Here is a 24,263-nt window from a genome sequence, read left to right on the forward strand (position 1 = left end):
ACCAAGGCACGTCAATTTCCTTTGTATTTATTTTAGTTCAGAAAAATAGTTGCAAAACCAATAACTTAGTAAAGCCGCATTTATATGACAACATACAGACACGATTTTCGTCCGCAGGTACGAAGTCCACGAAGCACACTCCAGTGTCGTGCGTGGACGTGGCTAGCGCTATATATATCGGTCGAATATATTCCAGAATTACATCACTAACAGGGAAACATATACGCCGTCTAATTACGCGAAAATGCATCACAGATAAATACTTGCAGAAAAAGGTACACTATAAACGCTGATGTGCAATGTTCCGTATGTGTTGAATATCAAACCATGGCGAACACGCGTTCCGTATTGCGAAAAGAGAACAATGGCATCCTTGAGCACAGACTCAGTCCACACAAAGCAGCCACAGACTGGCATGCTGAGTTTAGACCATCTCTAGTCGTCCTTCTTGGTCTCGGCACCGGCAGCCACCGTCTGCAGGAAAAACAAAGAAAAAGGAAACAATTGCTACTGAAGTAACCCAAAAAATTACGAAAAGATGAAAAGTGCGCATACCTATACTTAAAGGGACCCTGCAACACTCTTCGTGCAGTGCAAGTAAACCTGCGCGACGTTTAGATTAGACTTCCAGCAACACCCGAGCCAAATACTACACGTGCACGTGAAACGGTAAGGGCGCAAATCGCCGTGAAAGACGCGGAAAAACCAACCGCTCTCTCTTCAATTCTCCTCATTATGCACCCCTGGCATGGCCTCTGCAACGTCAATCGGGCCATGGCTGTCCTGGCTGTCCTATTGGCTGTCGCAGGTCAACTTATCGGCTAAATTCTGGCATTCCCTGTGACGATCAGCCGTCGTCGGCGCTGTGTATGAACCTCTTTTGTGTCTGAACCTGTCCGCATGCTTTTGGTGTTTCTTTTGTTTTGAGTGAGCGCGGAGTTTGAGTGACGAACTAAATATTCCACTTTCAACGAGCCCACTCCACAACAAACGTTTACTGCTCCAAAAACGCCCTACCAGCCTGAGCGCTTGCTTGTGAGCAGGCAGCCATGCCTGCTCTATAGTGCCTAGAATATACTGGTGCCTAGAATATATAGTGCCTAGAATATACAGTATATTCTAGGCACTATACCTGCTCTTTTGTGGCACCAGACCGGAAATAGGCCCGTCCACGTTGCGGGGAAAAGGACGAAACTCCCCGGCCTGTGACATATCGAAGGCCGTCGAACAGAACGCCGCGCGCCGCCCCCCTCTCCGGGAGAGAGCGCGCAGCTTTCGTCGCGTTGTCCGCGGCTGAGTTGAGAGGGAACATTTATGCGCGATTTTTCATCGCGCGTAGTTTCGGTGATAGGGAACGGATTTTCATAATTCTTGCGGGAGGAGATTGCTGGGACAATAGACTTTACCCCAAAATACATTCCGATTAGTCGATGGTAAGTGTTGCAGGGTCCCTTTAAGGACTGTCGTTTTAAAAAAGCGAAAGATCAATTCCCCAGTTTTTATGAAATTGAAACACACATTAAATTGATCTGTCTAACAATGCACAGAAAATATAATAAGCTACAATTCTGGCAGGCTCTTCTTTTTTGGCATCAGTCTACATGTGCAAAAACACACCCGAAACGCTTTCTACGGAATAGTACATCAGGAGCTAAGTTCTACCAACGCGGAGCAACGGAAAGGTGATGAAGGCAACGAAGTGAACTCTGGGTGACAGAGTTGCCAAGTTGTACTGAAGGTACTCCATTCATTAAGCCTATTATTTCTGTTCAACTCAAGGTATACTCCTATTAAAATGCCTGTTTATTGAGTAAACGCCCTTTTAATAGAGAGAGAGAGAGAAAACCTTTAATGAAAGCTGAAGAGGTCAGCCCCACTAATGGTAGGGCTTGCTACTCCAGAACTATTTTAAAGGGGTCCTGAAATACCTTCCGCCGATGCATGGATCTACATGTAACCAAATAAGACAATGTATTAGCAATCTCCTCCCGCAAGAATTTTGTTAAAGCGATGAGTAGTAGCTGAGAAATCGTAAATCAAAAACCGCGCATTATCGTCGCGCCGCGTTTCCTCCTCTTTTCAACTGTTGACGGCGCGCGAGCACTGCCTCCCATGATGCTGCGCTAGTCAGCGGTGACGTACTTCCGCATTACGCTCCTCCGACTGCCGTCTGCTACGGGCAAGTTTTGTTGACACCATGAATTCCGCACTCCGCTCAAGGATGGATAAGCGAACGAAAAATCTGGCCGCATGTGTGCGGTGGCCTGGCCTTGCCCTTTCGCGGTGTGCGTTGCTGCAGTGCAGCACGTGACTTTTAATCGGCGGCGAACTCGCAGCCGCTGGGGAGGATCTTGCGCTCGGTCCCTTTCATGCACCGCGCACTGTTTATCCAAAAAGCGCCGTATCAGATGTGGCCCCGCTGGTGCCGGGTCTTATTTTGCGGTGGTGGTAATTCCTGCCGGCGCCATGTGAAAACGACATTTTAAGCCGATACAGAACCCGTGCACAAAACGCTTCCATCATGTGACCAGTTCAGCTTGGGGCGACGCGTGGTGGAGAGCGGCAACGTTAACATGCTCCGGCGCGGCTCTGAGCTTTCTAGCGCTGGAGCGAGCGCCTTTCTTTGACGATCTCAAACATCGGTTGCCTTGGCAACAAGGCACAAACCGCCCCAGAGGTCAATTACGGTTGCGTGATCCCGGTTCAGCTTGGGGCCCCACCTCGCGGCATATGGGCACTGCAGGCATACTACTCACTCTCATTTGGAAGTGCGAGATGCGTTTGGCATTACAGGAGGCGATGGTGTGTGTGTTGTGGACGCCTTTGTTTCGCGATGAAATGCGACGTTGTGCTTCTGCGGGTGGATAGTGCTTCCCATGGCCTGGATTATCTTTCTCGAGCGACGTACGACTCAACCTCGCATGGGGTATGTGCAGTGTGCGTGGCTAAAAGCCATCTCGGCTTGCGCGCCAGAGTTTAGTGACTTGCTGTTCGTCCCCGCAAACCGCGCGCGAGGTGAGTGCCGAATTTACGAGGGGCAGGAGGAGGCAGCCCATCGTCTGTCAATCGCGGTTCAGACTTGCAACGCATGTTGTGACGTTGTGTTCGTTCGAAACGCATCTCTGGATTGTTTTGAAGTGGAAAAAAATGTATCCGTCAAACCCGGGCATTCGGCTCAGGGCGTTCTCTGCGATTTCACGAAAGAAGTGCCACGGGGCTTTCTTTATGGGGCGTACTCCGGTAAGAGAATATCCATGTCGTGTTATGGCCGTGTTGCATTCAATACGAACGGTTAAGCGTTTGTTTACACTTGTTTTGTTTGTTGTAAAATGTCCACGCACTCCGGCACTACGCTGGCAGATCAGCCGGCGAGTCGACGCTGAGCAGACGACTCATCTCTTTGCCGGAAGTGCGTGAAAAAGCCGCCCAATAGCAGGATGTCTAGCTCATGACGAACATCGGGGAATCGATGATGTAGACATGTGAAGATGGCGGCGTCCAAAAACACGAAGGAAAGGGTGAGAAAAAAACGACAAACTTTGCAACAAAAGTGTGAGCTTTCCGCTGCGCGTAAAAGAGTAATACTTGGCCCAGATGACCTTGACGACCCAATCTAACGATTGCGCTACTTCATTTAGTGTGCTCAAAATGCCTTTCAGGGCCCCTTTAAAAAATACACCACATGGTTCATGCACTCCTATTGAGGGCATCGTGTCACACGTTACTGACTAACAAATGGACACATTTCAGGGTCGAGTCGCCTAGGAATGCTTACGCATGAAAAATCACGTTACGAAATTGTTGGTATATTCCACCTAATCTCAAGGGACGTTTCAACACTGGTTACAAGGATAATTGTTCTGTAGCACATTGCCCGTTTCTAGCGAGACGTTTGACGGCATTCGTCACCTGTTCGACCTGCGCGTGTTCGTCGAAGAGTCGGTCGTATTTCTTGCACAGGTCCTCGGCGTGCATTTTCAGGGCGTCAAGGTTCGAAGTCATGTAGTCCACATCTGCGTGTACACGGTAAGGGTATTACAGAAGTGTCCGAATAGCCATCTGGCTCGCGCCAGAAACAAGTTCGAACGTGGCCGGTCTGCCTGAGGTACCTTTGCAGGCTTTTTCATACGCAGCCTGCGGCTCCTCCTTTGGCTTTTCGACGGTCTTGGTCTGTATTCTGACCGTCTTCTTCTGCTTGGCAGTTTCGGAGCCCTTCTGTGAAATGGAAAACAGCATGGACCAATTATCCCACTCACAAGTAGTGTCAGATTGTAAATTCGGAATTAAATGTCAGATTGGAGGCATCATAATGGATCGGACAATAAGGGAAACAGGCCCTCATCCGATGGGAGTTGCTTTTCCACGAGAAGGAAAAATACAGGTATTAAATCATGCATTAAGAGGTATACTACATTATCAGTGCATATCAACGCATCAGCGCATCACAACGAAAGAAGGTTCATGACTATTCTGAGTTTTTCTTCATCTCGGCTCTGTGGAGGATACCATATTTATTTATTTATTTATTTATTTATTTATTTATTTATTTATTTATTTATTTATTTATTTATTTATTTATTTATTTATCTAGATACTGCGAGTCAAAACTTTGACCAAAGTAGGGGGGGGGGGCTTTACAAAACATAGTAATGAGACGAGTACGGAAGAGACATAGGAAATAAAAATATCAAGAACAATGCATGGTACCCTGCATCTCATACACATATTTTAAAAGACCAACGCAACAGAACCCATTAACGAGAAAAAAAATGACACTGTTACGCTTCTGCAATTTTTTTTTTTTGCCTTTAAAACATCCAGAGGTCTTTCATGCGAAATTCGCTTTCAAGGATCTCTTCGACTGCAGGTGCGAGCGAAGCAGGAAAAAAAAAGAAATGAGGACGGCCAAGCAGCAAACCTTCAGGGGAGACCTGGCAGCCTCAGCGGCAGGCCGAGCTTGAGCCACGGCTGCCTCATTGACGGCAAGGAGGCTGGCCTGATCGCGAATTAACGTCACCAACCGGTGGATAACCCTGAAACAAGAAGACTACATCAGCTCACCTGTTAATGCGCAAAATTCGCGATGCGCAAAATTTCGCGCTCGCGAATGTTTGAACACAGCCATCACCTATAACAACTGCTGTTCAATTCCTCTTACAGAAGAATTTCCCATGATTTTGCATTTTTTCGGATATTTCAAGACTGCTGCAGAAGAGGACTGTTGAGCCCCTAAGTTTTTTTATGACATTTTTCTTTCCACCGCAAGGTAGTGATTTTCCTGGCGCAAGCAACATTCCGCTATTTCTTTCAGATGTTCCTGAACATGCATATTCCAATGCATGGGCGGATTTAATAACCGTGCCAGAGGCACGTTTCAAGGTTTTTTTTTTTTTAAAGAAAATCACATTTCAACGGCCTTAAAAAGTCACCAGTGCGTAAACCACGATGCAGTTGTTTTATACAGCTAAACCACTTGCGCGCTCCACCAGCGTTCACCACAGGCTGTGAACCCTTTCGCCTCCCATGCCCACCTCGTATTTACGGGGCCATGGTCTTTTAAATAAAGTTGATCACTATCATTTGCGACACTGACAAAAATATTGTTCTGGCTCTTCTATAATATGTGTTTCCGAGAGTATACAATTTACGTATTTTAGGACTTAACGTTAAATTGATGCCGCGAATAATTTGCGGTGGCTGAGTTGAGATGAACCACAGAAAACGAAATGGTTAAAGCCTTAAAGGGTCAGACAACCGATGTTTGTGGCGGACATGTCCTCCAGGTCATACGAAAGCCAGAGTTTTATACAGTGGGTAAGCACAGGGAATTTCTAAACAAACAGACCGAAATAATTTCAATTTGGCTTGAAACTTTCTGAAGTCTGAAAAGGTGGCGCCTTGTATACTGTCTAAACGTGACATTACCGCATGCATACAAATAGTTCCGTCGCTTTCAATGCGTGATTCGAAAACCGCATAAAGGAAAAAGAAAGGCTTCACTTTGCTGTTGTTTTAGCTGAGCACAACTTTTTAAAACCCCCTTTCATCTCACGTACAGCAAAATTTCGTTGCCGCACGGCTGTCACAGTTGCCAGTGTTCCTTTTGGCAGCATACCTAAGTTTGGTTGATCTAAACAATTCCGCTTCCAAACGTTTAGGGCCCTATCAGAAAAACCGTTTCGGTTCAAAATGTTTCAAGTGATGTCCTTTCATTTGGGATAGAGGGCACAAACTCCACAAAAATTGTTTGTATGTCCTTTTGAATATTCGCACACATACTGGGAAGATTTCCTCTACTAACAGCCAGAGGAAGAGGGAGAAACCGGCGATGTAGACGTTCCTCTGGGCCCTGAACATCTGAATGCTCAGCTGCATGTTGTTGTGCCAGAGCGCCTGGCCCAAAGGCGTTGCACGAGGCGACGCGCCGACAGCGAGGCTGAGTCACGCCTCTCCCTTTTGTCGCTGCGGCGCGGCCGAATCCTGCATCTCGAAACGCTGCGGCGCGGCTGAATCTCTCAGCGGAGAACGACCCAAACAAGGGCATGTCGCTACGCCCGGAGGCGAGGTCACGGAGACGGCGGCGGCATCGCTCTCCCTTTCCCCATTGGCGGCGCATCTGACTCACCGCTTCGCTACCATTCGTCGGAATTCAAACTTCAGGCAGCGAGAGCCCTGATTGGAGCTTTTCAAACTTCTCGGGGCCACAACGAACTTCCCGGGCTATAAAAGAAGCTCGGAGGCTCTCATCGCCGGCTTTTTCTCGGCGGCTTCTCTCCGGCACCAGTCTCTTCGGAAGCACCGAGTGAAAGGGTGCTGTCGCCTTTGTGCGAATGATGTAACGTTTGCTTTCCCTGTAAATACTGTATATAAATGTTACTTCAACTCTTCGTCGGCTCGAGGACTTCGTCGCTCTGCTCTGCGCCGCGTCGATAGCGGACGGAGCAAGGCAACATCGCTACACCGCTGACTGCGCTCGGGTGGCCAGTCGCAACAGTGGATGGCAGCTGCGGGATCGACCGGCAACGGCTACTACCTGGTGTGGTAAGCGCTCGACGTTTTCTCTCAGTTCACCAGACTTCTCTAGCACAGGTTATGGTAGTTTAGAGAAGGGCTGGGTGAAGCACTGTGTATAGCTTTGAGTGTTTCAAGCCTAGAGAAAGTGTTTGAAACCAAAGCTAGTGCCGAGAGGTAAACAAAGGAGCGTAGAGAATTACTTGCGCGTGCCTTACTAGTAGCTCGATAGTACAGGAACGGCAAGGGAATTCTAAAGCGGGTAAGCAGCAAGAGGCCAGTGCAAACGATGGAGGACCTTACAGTGAAGGAACTCATCGAAATTTGCCAGGAGCTGGGCCTTGACTTAGGCCGTGCGAAACGGAAGCAAGCAATTCTTGAGGTCTTGCGGAAGGAGAACGTAACGGCTGAGGAAGTCAATGAGGCCAGGGCTGAAATCAAAGAGCGCCGCGAGCGCGAGGAAGCCGAAAAGAGAGAGCGCCGGGAGCGCGAGGAAGCCGAAAAGAGAGAGCGCCGCGAGCGCGAGGAAGCCGAAAAGAGAGAGCGCCGCGAGCGCGAGGAAGCCGAAAAGAGAGAGCGCCGGGAGCGCGAGGAAGCCGAAAAGAAAGAGCGCCGTGAGCGCGAGGAGGCGGAAAGACAGGAACGCAGGGAGGAAGCCGAAAGGCAGGAACGGGAAGCCATAAGGCAGTTCGAGTTGAAGCAGTTAGAGTTCCAGCAGGGCTCGCCGGCGCCTAGCGTAGCTTCTGCAACGGCTCCTGCGAACGGTCCGAGAATTCGGGACCAACTGCCTCCGTTCGTTATTGGCGAGGACATGGCGAAGTACCTCGTTAAGTTTGAGCACGTTTGTGAGCGAAACGATATCGAACGGTCTCTGTGGGCGCAAAACTTGTTAGCCCTGCTTCCTGGAGAGGCATCGGACGTGATAACGTGCCTGTCGAAGGAGGCCTTTGAGAGCTACGACGAGGTCAAAGAGGCTCTTTTGAGGAAATACAGGTTGTCGCCTGAGGCTTTCCGGCAGAGGTTTCGGTTTGCGAAAAAGGGCAATGAGTCGCATATAGACTTCGCATTTCGTCTGAAGGCTGACCTAATTGAGTGGCTCAAAGGCGAGGACGCCTATGACAACCGCGACAAAGTGGTTGAGTGCATAGCGCTTGAGCAATTCTACCGCTGCGTCGAAGACGACGTCAGGTTGTGGCTGCAGGATAAGCTCCAAGAAGTAAAGCTTAACAAGGCAGCAGAGTTAGCTGAGGAGTACTACACCCGCCGAAAGTTGCATTATAAGGCGGTGCGCATTGAAAAAGCGGACGGTAAGGACGCTTTTAGGAAGAAGCCTGAGGAAGGGAAACAGCTAGCGCGTCGCAGTTTTCGAAAAGACTCACCTCCTACGAAAGAAACGGTTGGGGAAGGCATAGATGAGTCTCGAAAATCGAACAGCGATGCTAAGCAGCGCGCGGATGCCGCCCGGGCATTTGAGTCGCGGAAGCAGATAATCTGCTACAACTGCAAAAAGGAAGGGCGCATCGCGGCAAACTGTAAACAGAAGGTTGCATTCGCTACAATCCGAGAAACCGAAAAGAACATGCGGTTGCTCGAGCCCTACATGCAGGAGATAAACGTGAACGGCAAGAAGTGCAGAGCACTCCGAGACTCAGCAGCAACTATGGACGTAGTCCACCCGTCACTTGTTTCTCCAAACGACTGCACAGGAGAATGCGCGTGGATAAGGCAAGTTGCCGAGGAGCAGAGCGTTTGCTTGCCGATTGCGAGGGTCGTCATTGAAGGCGGTTTTGGTAAGCTTAACACCGAGGCGGCCGTGTCCGCAGCGCTCCCCGAGCATTTTCCTTATCTCTTCTCTAACAGCTCGGAGCAACTGCTCAAAGAACAGGGAAAATCGTTCTTTACCAGTTTGGCGTGCATGGCACTCACGAGATCGCAGGCGCGGAAGCTCTCCCAGGAACTTGACACTACCCCAGCGAGCGAAACGGTTAAGGAGGGGGAGAAATGTAGCCCGAGCTGCGAGCCGACCGCACACTCTCGCGATAGGTTGGTTGAACCGCCAGCGGCCGAAGCGGATTGCGTCACCCCTTTCGGCGGAGAAACCGAAGCGGCGCCGCCGTGCGAGGCGAACGATACGTTGTCCCCAGTCTCCGACAGCTGGCATGAGTTAATCAAGGTGGATCGAGCAACGTTCATTCGAGAACAGCAAAATGATAGCTCGATAAAAGCCTTGCTTGAGAATGTGAAACGGGGCGCAAAGAAAAAGAACGTTTCATTTCATGAGAAGTCCGGCTTGTGGCACCGCAGTTACACGGATGCAAAGGGTCAGAAGTACGAGCAGCTCTTGATCCCGGAAAAGTATCGCCGTCAGCTACTGGAACTCGCGCACGAAAACGCGTGGGCAGGGCACCTCGGTCTGAAAAAGACAAAAGCTCGACTTGCGCTAGAGTACTACTGGCCTAAATGCTGGAAAGACATCGAAGGCTTTGTGCGCTCTTGCGACACATGCCAAAGGGTCGGCAAGAGTACGGATAAGTGGAAGGCGCCTATGAAGTTGGTACCAGTCATAACTGAACCATTCCGTCGGCTGGTGATCGACATTGTTGGGCCTCTGCCCGAGTCCGAGAACGGTTGTAGGTACATTCTAACCGCCCTTTGTGTCGCGACAAAGTTCCCGGAAGCAGTGCCACTCAGAGAGCTCAATTCTCCTCAAGTGGTTGACGCGCTCCTTTCAATATTCGCTCGAGTCGGATTTCCGGCTGAAATTCAGTGCGACAACGGTAGCGTCTTCACTAGCTGCCTAACCTCGACTTTTTTTGAAAGGTGCGGGATCAAAGTGGTGCACAGCTCTATCTATCACCCGCAATCCAACCCAGTGGAGCGAATGCACTCAGTGTTAAAGCGAATACTGCGAGCCCTCTGCTTTGAGCGAAAACGCGATTGGGAAGCATGCGTACCTGCCGCTATGTTCGCTTTGAGGTCTGCTCCACACGAAAGTACGGGGTTTAGCCCTGCGGAGCTGGTGTACGGCCGGAGTCTCAGAACCCCGCTGCGAATGCTGCGCGAGTCTTGGGAAGGTTACAGTGAGGATCCAAACGTGGTGGAGTACGTTCTTAATCTACTGCAGAGGCTCGGGAAAAGTAAAGACCTTGTTGAGAGCCACATGAAGGCGGCACAAGCATTGTCGAAGGCGTACTACGACAAGTCGGCTAGGAAGCGTACGTTCGAAGTGGGTAACCTAGTGATGCTGCTGCGCCCTTCGAAGAAAAATAAGCTAGAAGTTCATTGGGAGGGGCCAGCGAAAGTAGTGTCGAAGCTATCTGACACAAACTACGAAGTAAAGCTAGGCAAACGGCAGAACAAAATCTACCACAGCAATTTGATGAAACCCTACATTCAGCGTCATGCTGTGGTGAACATAGCTTTGAATGCCGAGGATGAGGAAGGCGCAGATATTCTGACCTCTGCGGACCTGAAGGAAGGCACTTCGGATCTCCTGCGGGAGCAAGTGAGGTTAGAACCCTCTCTAAGCGAAGCGCAAAAGAAGGACTTGGAGAAGATAATTTTCGAGTTTGAGGATGTTTTCTCTGATCGGCCCGGAAAGACTACGATAATCGAGCATGACATTGAGTTAACGCGGGACGAGCCGGTTCGTAGCAAGCCGTACCGATGTTCTCCCGTACAGAAACAGATTATGGCGGACGAGATCAAGCGCATGTGTGACCTTGGGGTCATTGTCCCGAGTGAGAGCGATTGCACCTCCCCTCTAATACTAGTTCAAGTACCTGGAAAGGACCCCAGGCCGTGCGTCGATTACCGACGCCTCAACGCGATAACCCGAGACCAGACGTATCCGATTCCGAACCTCGAGGAGCGGGTGGAGACCGTATCCAAGGCGAATTACATTTCCACACTAGACCTCGTACGAGGCTATTGGCAAGTGCCCCTCTCTGAGCGTGCCAGCAGATACGCTGCGTTCGTTTCCCCGTTCGGAACCTTCCGTCCCGTCATGTTGAGCTTCGGTCTCAAGAACGCGCCGTATTGCTTTTCGAAACTAATGGATCATGTACTTCGCGGCCTCTCAGAGTACGCGCTCCCTTACCTCGATGATGTCGCCATCTTTTCGAACACATGGGAGGAGCATGTAGAGCACTTACGAGTCGTGCTGAGCAGGCTCAAAGAAGCCGGCCTAACAGTCAAACCGTCGAAATGTCACCTAGGTTGCGCCGAAGTGACGTACCTAGGACATGTAGTGGGGCGCGGCCGACGCAGACCGTCGGAAATCAAAGTAGCCGCGGTTCTAAACTATCGCCGACCAACGACTAAGTCCGAGATAAGGGCTTTTTTGGGTTTGGCTGGATATTACCAGCATTATGTGAGAGATTACTCCACACTCGCTAGTCCTTTAACTGACGCTCTCAGAAAGACTGAGCCAGTAAAGGTGGCATGGGACACCAAGAAGGAGGACGCCTTTCAAACGCTCAAACGAGCACTGAGCGAGGAGCCAGTCCTAATGGCCCCCGACTTTTCGAAGGGTTTCGTGATTCAGTGCGATGCGAGCGATCGTGGCATGGGAGCTGTACTATGCCAAGAGGATGCGAATGGCCGGGAACGACCAGTTTTGTACTTAAGCCGCAAGCTAACTTGCAGAGAAGAGGCGTACAGCACATCCGAAAAGGAATGTGGCTGCGTCGTGTGGGCAATACAGAAGCTGGCGTGCTACGTAGCCGGTTCCCAGTTTGTTGTGGAAACTGATCATTGCCCGCTAACCTGGCTGAATAACATGTCCTCTAAAAGCGGTCGTTTGCTAAGGTGGAGTATGATACTCCAGCAGCACAATCTTGTCGTTCGCTACAAGAAAGGAAAGTTGAACGCTAACGCAGACGCACTAAGCCGTGCGTTCTAAGTAAGGCTGCGTTCATCCTCCCAGTGTCTTTCATTTCGCCTCTTCGTGAGCAGCTTTTATCTTAGCAGGTAGATGGGAGCAAAATTATTGCCCTCATTTGCTGCCTCAGTTGATTATTTCCGCACCGCGTGATTTCAAGTAATCAACCTTAGTTATCATTTAATGTCGTGTGTTACGTTTGACACTTAGTGTGAGTTCTTCTTTTAAGAGTTTTACGTCCCGCATGGGCCTCTTGGTGTAGAGGGTCCAAATTTGGGATAGATACTTAGCTAGGAGAGTTTGTCACGCTTTAGAGTCTGGTGTTCTGACGGAGGACAGAGGGTGCTTGCTTGCGCTGGGTGTTGCTTGTTGTCGGTCGGTTCTTTGCAAGCTCCAGAACGATGAGCACCGGGGCCGAGGACAGAACCGAAAGGGCCGGACGAAGCTGGTCGAGACACCTGGGCAGCACGGCGAGGTACCTGCGATCCAGACCTGGCAGGCGGTACCCGTTCATGGAGAGGGACCTGGTGGAGTCGCCCTTTTCCTGGGGCACTGGAGGTGTACCGGGATGAGCCTGGCGAACGAGCGCGCCCGGCATCCGAGCCACGTGGAGGCAGCTCGTCTTCACGGCGCATTGTCTGGCGGCGGGGGTGCTGTTGTGCCAGAGCGCCTGGCCCAAAGGCGTTGCACGAGGCGACGCGCCGACAGCGAGGCTGAGTCACGCCTCTCCCTTTTGTCGCTGCGGCGCGGCCGAATCCTGCATCTCGAAACGCTGCGGCGCGGCTGAATCTCTCAGCGGAGAACGACCCAAACAAGGGCATGTCGCTACGCCCGGAGGCGAGGTCACGGAGACGGCGGCGGCATCGCTCTCCCTTTCCCCATTGGCGGCGCATCTGACTCACCGCTTCGCTACCATTCGTCGGAATTCAAACTTTAGGCAGCGAGAGCCCTGATTGGAGCTTTTCAAACTTCTCGGGGCCACAACGAACTTCCCGGGCTATAAAAGAAGCTCGGAGGCTCTCATCGCCGGCTTTTTCTCGGCGGCTTCTCTCCGGCACCAGTCTCTTCGGAAGCACCGAGTGAAAGGGTGCTGTCGCCTTTGTGCGAATGATGTAACGTTTGCTTTCCCTGTAAATACTGTATATAAATGTTACTTCAACTCTTCGTCGGCTCGAGGACTTCGTCGCTCTGCTCTGCGCCGCGTCGATAGCGGACGGAGCAAGGCAACATCGCTACACCGCTGACTGCGCTCGGGTGGCCAGTCGCAACAATGTACACGTTGCCATCGTCGTGGGACTCCGACTTGGCCTCTTGGCGCTGAGTGGTGCTCTTGAGCATCTCTCGCAGCGAATCTGCAAGCGGACAGTAGTTCAACCATCACCAATGCCTTCTAAATTGGTCGGCCCCATTTCCATTCACAACTCTTCGAATGAGGTTGCAAAAAAATATATACTCCGCAATGCGAAATTTGTGCGCCGTGCGAACTGCAGTCTTCTCAGTCACGGAGCAAGGCTGCTGCGTCTCAGGAAGTGATCGCGTGATGAGCGAAGGCACGACAGCGCGAGCTACCCTGCCGTTGTCTCGAAGCGCGTCGCCGCCACCGAGCATGTTGTAAATCGTGTTTGAACCTCCCGCGCAAAAGTCAGCGAGGTAAGCCTAGCGTCGGTGCCGCGAACTGCGTCTCAGGAAATGAATGCACATTATCGTCGAGCGAAAGACGGCACGCGCTGCTATGGCGTCATCTCGCCGCGCGTCGCCACCACCCAGCATGTCTCAATGCCTCCCCCTCGCACTTTCGCCATGTGTCGCCGCTGAGGAGCGTATCGCTCCGGATCGGCATACCGCCCTCCCCCTCACTCTTTCGCCACACTTTCCTTCTCCGTGCTCTTTCTGTCTTCGGTTCTCCCTTCGTTCGCTCGGTAACGAGGACAACGCCGCCGCCAAACTACAGTAGCGGGCGCTTAGGTGCTGTGAACTAAAAACGTCAAATTCAGATTTCAAGCGCTATGAGGCATGAGGCATGCACTCATGGAATTTCAAGGAAATCCGGCGGCGAAATGCCGCCCCTTATAGAACTCCGTTCAATTCTGGCCTTGGCCTAACCTGCGACTTAGCGCTTGATGCTTGCCATTGACACTTCACTCTTCCCTTGACGATTTTGTGTTCGTGGCTGGCTAGCGCTACGCTGTTATAATGCGCGGCTGCAAGCAGAAGTTTTTCAAGGCGGAAGCTTTAAATGTCGCATTGCAATGTGACCTTGAATGACCGCGGCGCTGGCACGAACGGTACCAAAACTCAAGGAAGGCAAGGAGAGAACCGAAGCATTCCAGCCGTGTATAGGAGTGCATTATACCAACGTCAATGATTAATTAGTGATTGATGCTAATCACTAGTAAGGTGGTATTAAAGGGGATTGAGACTGGTATAATGTGTATTGAAATATAGCAGACACACATTTTCGCGTTCGGGTGTACCCCAACAAAGATAATCATCTTGCTCAGCGTCGCGCCTCGTGCACGCGATTCAGCCAGTGTAACTGTCACATAGACGTTTGAGAGTGAAGTCTTACCGAAGAAGACGAGCCCAAGGACTACCATCGTCACTTTGAAGTAGCTTTCCGCGTGGGCTCTGAGGCCTTTGAAGTACCGTGACTGGAATACCTTGTTCCATCTTCAATGACAGAAAAGGATGAAAACAGACAAGATAACAGGCAGGTTGCAGCAGTACTGGGGAAAATCTTACGCGGGAAAAGGTGCCTATATGCGGACGTCAGTGGACTAAACGGTGTATCAGAACGAGACTTACGATTTCGGGGAGATGCCCGGAATTAAGAGAAGAATGATCACGGCAATTTCGGCGTAAAGGAAGGTGGCCACGAGAGTCCACTGAATGCCCATTGTAATTTTGTTCTCTGAAAAAATGTCAGACAAAGCACAACGTGCAATATTTTGCAGCACCTTGGGAGGAACCACTCTAAGAAGCTATATATTCGAATGCATCACGCCAGCTTCTTAGCACAAAATCGAATAAACAGAGTGACGCGTTGCCGGTGGAGGTAGGGGGGGGGAGAAGGGGGGGGGGGGGGCGAAGGCATTCCACTGACAGCGGAATGCTTCAACGATATTTTGCGTAACTGACGCAGTAGATCACATAGGGCTACACGAAATTTGATGACCTACCGTGGCCGGCGGGAGCAGACGCAGACGGGGTAACGCCGAGCCAAGTTGACAGTGGTTCCGAAGACAAGCGGTTCAGAACGGCGCATTCCTTTTTTGATGACGATGATGATGACGACGACGACGACGATGATGATGATGATGATGCCCTCAATGCTTTTGGCACGTACCCACACGGGGGATTTGGCCAGGGATAAATTACTTGTTGTAATTGGTTAGAGGCCATCAAAGGAAAGTTCGCTGTGGTTAAAACCCCAATTATCTATTAATCACGTATCCTTCAGCAATTCAATTGATTGATTGTAGGGTTTAACGCGCCGACGCAACGCAGGCGATGAGGCGCGCCGTAGTGGAGGGCTCCGGATTAATTTTGACCACCTGGGGATCTTTAAAGGGGCACTGACACAAAATTTTGAAGGCAAGATAACTTCGGAGATAGATTGGTGGGAACACATTTACATCATCTGCAAAATATCAGCGGCGAATACAGCCTAGAACATATTTAAAATCAATTTTAAAGTGTGCGAAACGCAACCGAGCAGCCAGCAGAGGACCACGCGCAATCGACATCCCGAGGATATTGTGTAAATAAACAACATCCAAACACGTGACGAGTTTGTGTTTGCCGCTTCCGCACTGCCGGCGTTTTTCGCCGGCTCGCCCGACTCGCCGCTCCAATCGGAGGGCCGGAGGGCGGAGCTTCTGCTCTCGAGAACGAACGACCCGATCGTTGGCGGCGGAGGCGCCGTGATTTCGTCAGCTCATCGGGCAGCTGGCCGTGACCAAAGTTCTACAGAGATTCCAGGCACTCTGTTTCTATTACTGTTCATTACCATTGGATGCGAAAACGCGCCGGAAGCACGAAAAGCCCACTGAGCTAGCCGCACGGTCGCTGTGCAGACGGCGGCCACGGCCGCGAAGTGGCCCAGGCCGGCGCAGGTAGCCAGGGCTGGATTAAGGTGGGGGCTACGGGGGCTGCAGCCCCGGGCCCCCAGCTGTCAGGGGCCCGCTCGACCATATAAAAAAGTTATTGAGTGTGCTCGCTGCCCGCATTGCAAGTTGAAGGCAGAAGCTTCAACCTCACCTTCACACCGAAGCTGACTAATTCGTGACAGGTAGAGACGTGTGGGGGCCCCTCATCTTAAGGTTGACCTTTGAGTCCATTTCAATTTAATTTAGTTATTCCTACTCCTCTTCATTGTTTTCCCGATGTTTATGAGACGACGTCTTGGACCAAAAGTCGTGGGTACACAGCTTGACCGGGCCTAAGAAGCCACATAAAACAGGCCCCGAGCTCAGCTTCGGTCTTTTTCGGCACAGGTCGTTTCGGTAGTCTTTTTGGTACACGCACATCGAAGTACGCGGACGTTTCGGCGCACGCACGTTTCGGTATAATAAAGGGCCAGACATACGAATAATGAAATAATCTCTGAAGAACATTGTAAATAGTTTAAACCTGAGGGTCGTTATATGTCATTATTGACCACTTAAGCACTGCTCTACGGGATCATACATAGTTTCTGCCAGAAATTTCAATGTACAGCGCTTGATAAGAAAGTTCATAGCGATGACGACCCGTTAAATATAGCTAGTGGATCAGTTGAATCGCATAAGCGCGATATCGACTCGATATTACAAGCTGAATGGTCAGCGTATATATGATTATTTAAATGTTCAAAAGTTGTGTAGGCCAAATCGTGGGGTCGTTCGGCTTCAGCCCATGCCTTTGTGCTGTAGCCTCTTCAGGCTGTCTGAGCAACAAGCGTTACGGAAGCTATACGTCCGTGCGACTCCATTCGTAGCGCCACTCCGTGTGGACGCAGAGGTCGCCGGGCCTGCCCGACCCGGCTCCCTTCGGGCTGGGAAATCAGCAGGCCTAGGCGGTGTGAAGAGCTCAGGCGTGGACGCCAAACAAAGCAACAACAACATCTGTTTCCTTTCGCGATGACGAAAGCTGTGTCCACTTAAAAACACATCCTGCGTGCGGTCCCTTCGATGCCGTCTTGAAAACGGACCTCCGCCGCGACTCGGGGACGTTAAGCTGCTTGTCCCCGTGGGCGCTTTTTGCTTTGGAATGAGCCGCCGGACGGCGCGGCGCGGACCAAAGGGCGGCCCGCAGTTCTGGTCCGGCTTGGGCGTGGCGGCAGAAGGAGAGGAACCCCCGAAGGAGCGCGGGAAAAATAGTGGACGCGGCAGACGTGTTGAGGACTCGAAAACGAGAGGTCCACGCATACTCGCCTCCGTCGTAGACCCCGAATCTAGACGAAAAGCTTCAGCGTGTTTCCACTGCCAGTTACGACCGAACAACCATCCGACCGATCGGCAACGAACTACTGACTACTGGAACTGTTGCGCGGCACCGACGGGAGCAGCAGCGCGGGGGTGAGCAGAGACATTCTATCCCTATTAAACTGTTGTCTGATGCCATCTCCCGCACTCACCCGTCGCTCTCCAACCCAAAGGGGACCCGTGTGTAACGGCTTGCCGACTAGCAAGACTATCAAAGCTGTGCATCAGGAGTTCCTCGCCGCTGAAAGTTCGACAGCCATGCGCAAACTCACGCACGAAGTCGACCGCTTCCCAGCCCAAAAAGCGAAATTTTTTTTGTGCTAATCGTGCTGCGATAGGAAGGTTGCGCATGTTCTAACCGCCGCGTGTTTTCGCGTCTGCGCGGCTAACCTACCGGATTTTGGTTCGTAAGCCGTGGCGGCTAACTGTTTGGCAGATGTCTGTGAGTGACAGCTGCCTGCGCGGACTTTGAGCCCTCCCATATATGCAGGTGGAGAACTTACAAAAAAATTAAAACCTTACAGGCTAAATAAAATATGCTTCTTGTAAGAAAATACTATTCTGTACCATGTTGTGTGCAGGCCGACACGGCGCTTCGATTAATTGGGAATCTGTGATGGACCGGCAATCAAAAAACTTTTACACCTGATAAAATCCGTTTATAATAATGGACATCAAGCCAAGAAATTAGTTTCCGGAAAGCGTAAAACTATGTATAATTTATCATTGATCAGAGAGCAGAGAACAAAAATGTATTTTTGTTTGGCGTTGTTTCTGGATTGTACTTTGCAATAGTCATGTACACCATCTCTGCCTTCATTTATGTTCTGCTGGAAAAATGTACTGTACTTTTGATCATAACCCCACTGTATCCCCCCCTATGTAATGCCCATTCGGGCCTTTAGGGTATGTAAATAAATAAATAAATAAATAAATAAATAAATAAATAAATAACATGGGCTTCGAAAATTTTCGCATATGAAAGCGCAATCATTATCATCACCGTCGTCACCATCATAATCATCATCATCATTAGGGCCCCCAAGGATGCAGTAGCCCCGGGCCCCAAAGTTTTAAGTGCGAATGCACTTCTTAAGCGAGCCTGAATCGTCCGCCGCCGTCGTCCGCATAGCAACAGCTGCGGGTGCGCGCGCTCCTCGTCTTCCTCCTCGTCTTCCCTAGCAACGGGGGGAGATGGGCGCGCGCTACTCTCCTCCTCCTCTCTCCGCTCAGTGACTGCGGGTGTTGGGCGCCTCCTCTCCACTTCGGGCGGGAGAGCTCTCGCTCGCGTAGCGGGCGCTCCGCATTCCGACGCGTGAGGGCGCTCGTGTAGCCCTCGCCGTAACGGCGGGCGCTACTCTCCTCCTCCTCTCTCCGCTGAGTGACTGCGGGTGTTGGGCGCCTCCTCTCCACTCCAAGATCACGATATCCACCGTAATCGCGCAATCAACAACCGTGCATTCGCACTTACACACTCTCCCCCTCGGGGAAGTGCGAGGGATTTTTTTTTAATCCGGCACTGCAGGTAGCTCGAGTGATAGCTTGTTACCGCTGCACGAAATTGTCCCCAAGTCCCGACCAATGGTGGCTTACATGAGAAAGAAGTTAATGATGCGATGGCGGGTTGCATTAAAAATTGTCATCTGCACCACTTACAAGAGCGGCACTCGAATATCCGCCGCAGTGCTAAGCCGAACACATCTGTAGGCGGACCTGTAGGCAGACCGGCCGGCTGCTCCCAGCGCGCGTCTTGCCACCCACCGTCTCGAGCGTCGCGCGTCGTTCTTTAGCCGCGGTAGCATTTGCACTCGCAGCGCCTGCGTCACTTCCACGGTCGCTTTTTAATTAAGCGCCTCACGAGATCAGTACGTGGGGGCATTCGCAGAAACTGCCGTCGATGCGGATTCGACAGTGCTACGGAGGCTCTGCTCTGTGATATCCCTCCGACGGTCACGTGGTCAGCCTTGTTCACACAAAATCCACAAAATCCATCGTTTCGCGGCACTCGCTGAAACCGAAACTGCGACTGGTCGCATTGAAAATGCCTCTAATTAAACAACCGTCGCCCGCTGAAGCAAATGAGGTTTCTACAGGTTATAAGTAGGTCACTAGCTACTTATCGCAACAAAAAAAAAACAAGATGCAAAATTTTTGTGTCAGTGCCCCTTTAACGTGCGCCGAAATGTCGTACACACGGGCGTTTTTGCTTTTCGCCTCCATCAGAAAAGCGGCCGCCGCGGCCGGGAATCGGGGCCCGCCACCTTGTGCTCAGCAGCGCGACGCCTTAGCCACTGAGCCTTCAGCAATTCAAGCGGCCTGGAGCAGAAAGCTAAGCTTGAATACAAATATCCCTTTTTTCATACCCCAAATCTGTGGCCCCAATAGATAATATAAGGGGAGCTGATAAAGTCAACCCCAAACGCTCAATTGGGTCCTTCAAAAATAGCTTTCTAGCTGCCGAGAAGCGGAGGCGAGAAAAAAATGTTCGACTGTTTCAGCGCGACCTGGCACCGCACACATAGTTCCGTAGGTGAAATCCCTGTTCTAAACAGATAGAAATTTAGTCTTGGAATCCTGCAGCGCAGCTCGGTGAAGGTCACTTCGCATTACCACGGGCCACAAAAACGAAGATTCCACCCGAACTTTAAATGTTTGTACTCTTCAATTAATATAGGAGCGCACCTGAACGAGTAGCGTCTAGATGTTACTATCTTTTTTAATCTTGAAGATGCAAGAAGAGCCACATTAGATATGCCGAATTTAACGGGAACTGTGACAGCGAGATTAACTATATGGTCCGTTAACTCGTTGTTCCTGATGTCCGTATGGCCAGGGGTTTTCGCACGTGCGTCGCTCGCTTGAAAGACGGCGCAACACTGAGCTCTGCAATCTATGCTCATCGCTCCAGGCCATCGATCCTGGGACCTGAACCACCCGGTCTACCCTCTTCGGCAAGTCTCCAGGATCATTCTGATCCATCATTTGTCGCATTTGACCGCATACACGTTGGGAACCCCGTCTCCGAAGGCGTAGTCATGCCCGGGACTCGCCAAGCCTAACCAAGGAGTTCGAATTCGGTGTCATGGCAACGGCGCGATCGCCGCTGTCCCCACGTGCCGCCGATGCATCTCCAGCTGAAGCACGCGCTCTCACCACCGAGGAAACCCCTCGTGCCACCGAAGAAGCTCATCTTCGGTGCATCGGCATGCCCACGCAAGGAGCAAGCCCGCCCAGCCACAGTCTGCCTCAAGACAGCCTGCCGTTAACGACATTCGTGCCAGCTGAGGTACGCCGCCAAGTGACGCGGCACCGCCGAACCAGCAGCATCGACTGTGCACGCAGCTTAGAACTTCTCTTAGCCAGGTGCAGCGATATCCTGGCCAGCCATGCACGCGCCACTGAGCTGCTGCAAGCTCGGGGCAGGAGACCTCTCCCTCTCGGCGCTGTATCATCGACCACCACGCCCTCCCTGGTTACGTCTGGCGGCCACTGTGCAGGCGTCGAAGCGCAGCACAGCCCTCTCAACGCCGATGCAGACGACCAGGTGGTCAGCATGGACTCTGCGCCGCCAAAAAAACGCGGCCGAGACCCCGCCGATGGTTCGGGAGAAGAACAAGAGTACGCCGAGGATAGAGCTGGTGACATTTCAACAGTGGACCCAGGGACGGCGGCCAATGCGCGCGCCCCCATCCCCAAGCGCCGCAACCAGACCAGCGATGCTCCGCAAGGGGTGAAAATGTCCCAGGCTGCGCAGATCGGCAAAACACGAAAGGCCAGGTCACGCTCTCACGTGAGCTCTCCTGCGCATTACCGGCCCCTTGCTACCTCCACTGGACAGGTTGCGATGGCGGCTTCTGCGAGGGAGCTTCCTCAGCGTCCCGCTGCCTAGTCGAATGGTGCCCCCGCTACCTCGCCGAGTGGCGCCGAGCTCGCCAACGAGCTTGTGCGCTTTGCGCGGCGCGCCGCAGAGCTGCGTGACAGAGCGGCGGCCGCGTCCGCTCTTCTGGCCGAGGAAGAAGATGGTGATGCGGCGCAGTGCGTGGTCACGCCGATGGATTTTGCCGCCACAGGCGTCCCCACAGAAGGGCGATCCAATGCCGAACCTTCTTCGGACGACGTGGAGGGCCAGTGGACGCAGAAGATCTCAAAGGCACACCGTCGCAAAGCGCGGAAGCTTGCTGCCACGCGACCGATACACCAGCCTGCTGTCGGCACCTGCCTATTTCGTCCCACTGACCGCTCTGCCTCCTTCCTTGCGGTATCGAGGGAGGCAGTCGCCCGTGAATTGGCCGCTGTCGCCGGTGTCTCCCAAGTGAGAATGAACACTCGCTTAAACGTTGTTGCCGCCGATGCCGAGACTGCGGAGTGTCTCTCTTCTCTGCTGGCAACGGAGGAAATATGCGGTATACCCGTACGAGCCTATCGACCCGTCGAATGCGGCACAAGTCGTGGCCTGATCTTCGGCGTGGACCCGCAACTCACGTCGGACGAGATAATGGCCAACGTTAAATCCGATGTGCCGATAAGTGAAGCGTCCCGGCAGCGCAATGGTGCAGTGGTGATGCACTTTGCGGGACCGGTCCCACCCGCCTTCGTCGCTGTCTACAAGCTGCTGCTCCCCGTGAGAGCCTGCCGTCCCAGACCTGTCCAGTGCGTCTAAACACCGTATAGCGCAGTAGGCAAGACACAGGACGAAGGGGACACGGACGAGCGCTAGTGCGGCCGATGTGGGAGACTTGATCATGTGACGGCCGGCTGCAAGGGTACCGTGAGGTGTGCGCGTTGTGGGGAGGACATAACTCACAACAGTGCACCGCAGGTGTTGCCCGCTGCTCCAACTGTAGTGGCCGCCACAGTGTGACGGACCCCCGTTGCCCACGCTGGCAGCACGAGCGCCGTGTGGCCACAGCCATGGCCCAGGCGCTAAAGCCAGTGCCCCGTGCTGAGGTCGAGGCGTCGGTTCGATCAGCGCAGCCCAGCTACGCCGAGATGGTCAGGCGGTGCAGCACCCAGCAGCAGTCACGGCTTGGCCCACAGACTCCCCAGGGACGACAGCAGCCCCGGTCTGCAGCCCAGCGGAAGGCAGCCAGGCGCGCCACTGCCCAGCAGCCCGCCCCGCCCGCAGCCCCAATCGTTGCGCTTGCAGCCCCCGGCCCAGAGCAGCTGATGCCCATCCTCCTGGCCCTGACGCACAGCTTGGTGGGCCGACTGCCTACCGATGACCCGGCAAGGATGGCGGCCACATACGCCTTGGCCCTACTTAGCCCCCCCGCCCACCTACACCATGGCTAGCAGACCCAGTGGGAAAGGCCAGCGGCCACGCATCCTGCAGTGGAACTGCAACGGCCTAGGCCGTCGCAGCGCGGAGCTGAATGAGCACCTATTGCGGGAGTCCTTCGACGTGCTGGCACTGCAGGAAGTGTACATCTATAGCGACACGCCGCGTCAGCCGGGCTACGTGTGCCATCTCAGCGCCACGAGCTGCCGCCTGAGGTCTTGCAGCAGCACACCGTGCCGCGACGCCAGCCACCCACCGGGAAAGTCGCGGGCAGCGGTCTATGTGCGCGCCACCCTCAACAGTGCTCCTGTTGACCTGGCCCCAGTTGCTGACGGCCCAATGGAGTGTGCCGCCGTGACAGTACGCATGGGGACAACGGACACTACCGTGGCCAGCGTCTACATCCGGCCGCAGAAACCATGGGACGCCGTGGCGCTGTGCCGGCTGCGCGCAAACCTGGGCTCGGACGCTGTACTGTGCGGCGACTTCAATGCACATCACCCTGCCTGGGGAAGTCATCGAGCCACCCGAAGGGGACGAGAGCTGTTAGACGCCATCACCAGCTGTGGACTGCACGTGGCCAACACCGGCAGCCCTACTTTCGTCCGCCCATGTCGTCGCAGTGGCACGGTCCAGCAGTCATGCATCGACCTAACCCTGGTGACGCAGCGGTGCGCCTATTCCTGGGAGACCGCCGCCAGCACGTGGGGTTCTGACCACTACCCCATACTGGTCACCCCCGGGAATCACCGCAAGCGAGCCGACACAAGGGCTTACGCAGTCACTAGCTGGGTCGACTTCCGCAAGGAAATGATCAAATGCACCGAGGATCCTAAAGTCGACTTGCTCGCAGCAGTCGTGCGGAGCGCCGACAAGGCAACGGTACGGGGAGAGGTACCTCTCTGCACGCCACTCCCGGACATGCAGCTGCTACGGCTTCGGGCCCGCCGCAACCAGCTACAGAGGAAGGCTTTGCGAAGCAAGCGCCCAGATGATTGGACGGAGTACCGGCGGGCGGACGCCCAATGCCGCCGACGGACACGGCAGCGTCGCAGGCAGGGCTGGGAGTCGCTGTGTTCGTCCATGGACTCTCGTAAGGACTCGGGCAGAGCCTGGCGTATCTTTAAGGCTCTGCTGGGGCCTACCACCACCAGCCGGCGTCCCCTGCATGCGGTCGCCATATCCCTGGGCATCACAGAAGGGGCCCTGGCGGAGCTGTTCGCCGACCAGTTTGCCAAGGCCGCTCAAACCCCGCCTCCAGTTCCTGCGGCCTCACCCGACGCGGAGCCAGCCGCCCCACACGACCAGAAAGTGGTGTCCCTGTGCTCCACGGACATCACGCTCCGTGAGCTGCAGGCCGCCCTGAATCGATGCTCCAAGCGGCGGAGCGCTCCTGGTATGGACGGGATTACGTACCAGATGCTGCGGAACCTGGACATGACTCAGTTAGAGCCGCTTCTGCGACTGTTCAATCGGGTCTGGCGGACTGGTGTCCTCCCTCCACCCTGGCTCGTGGGGCTCATATCGCCAATTCTCAAGGTCGGCAAGCCCCCGACGGAGCCAGAGTCCTACCGTCCCGTGTCCCTGACGTCGGCTGCTGGGAAGGTCATGGAGAGTGCAGCCCTTG

At 53.1% G+C, this 24,263-nt stretch overlaps 1 protein-coding gene and 1 pseudogene across 1 annotated transcript; one reads left to right on the forward strand and one right to left on the reverse strand.

The window, feature by feature from the left end:
* Window positions 1-81: 81 nt before the first annotated feature.
* Window positions 82-14,790, reverse strand: LOC144166684 (B-cell receptor-associated protein 31-like). Its single transcript, XM_077696198.1, has 8 exons — window positions 14,699-14,790; window positions 14,463-14,563; window positions 13,163-13,245; window positions 6,302-6,393; window positions 4,919-5,033; window positions 4,110-4,215; window positions 3,910-4,013; window positions 82-474 (listed from the first exon to the last, which is right to left on the reverse strand). The coding sequence occupies exons 1-8, from the start codon at window positions 14,788-14,790 to the stop codon at window positions 436-438; spliced, it is 732 nt and encodes a 243-aa protein (XP_077552324.1). The 3' UTR covers window positions 82-435.
* Window positions 6,989-8,093, forward strand: LOC144166683 (uncharacterized; annotated as a pseudogene).
* Window positions 14,791-24,263: the final 9,473 nt, after the last annotated feature.

This window comes from Haemaphysalis longicornis, unplaced genomic scaffold (assembly GCF_048455015.1).
Source record: "Haemaphysalis longicornis isolate Haplotype H1 unplaced genomic scaffold, Haemaphysalis longicornis Haplotype H1 scaffold_181, whole genome shotgun sequence".
Taxonomy (NCBI): Eukaryota; Metazoa; Arthropoda; class Arachnida; order Ixodida; family Ixodidae; genus Haemaphysalis; species Haemaphysalis longicornis.

Excerpts from the sequence above, each read along its gene's own strand:
- LOC144166684 (XM_077696198.1), bottom strand. The coding sequence starts at position 14,790 with ATGGGCATTCAGTGGACTCTCGTGGCCACCTTCCTTTACGCCGAAATT. Across the intron at positions 13,246-14,462 it reads CCTTGGGCTCGTCTTCTTCG|ATTCGCTGCGAGAGATGCTC; the intron begins GTAAGACTTCAC and ends GTCCGCTTGCAG. Across the intron at positions 5,034-6,301 it reads TTCTCCCTCTTCCTCTGGCT|GGTTATCCACCGGTTGGTGA; the intron begins GTTAGTAGAGGA and ends TTCTTGTTTCAG.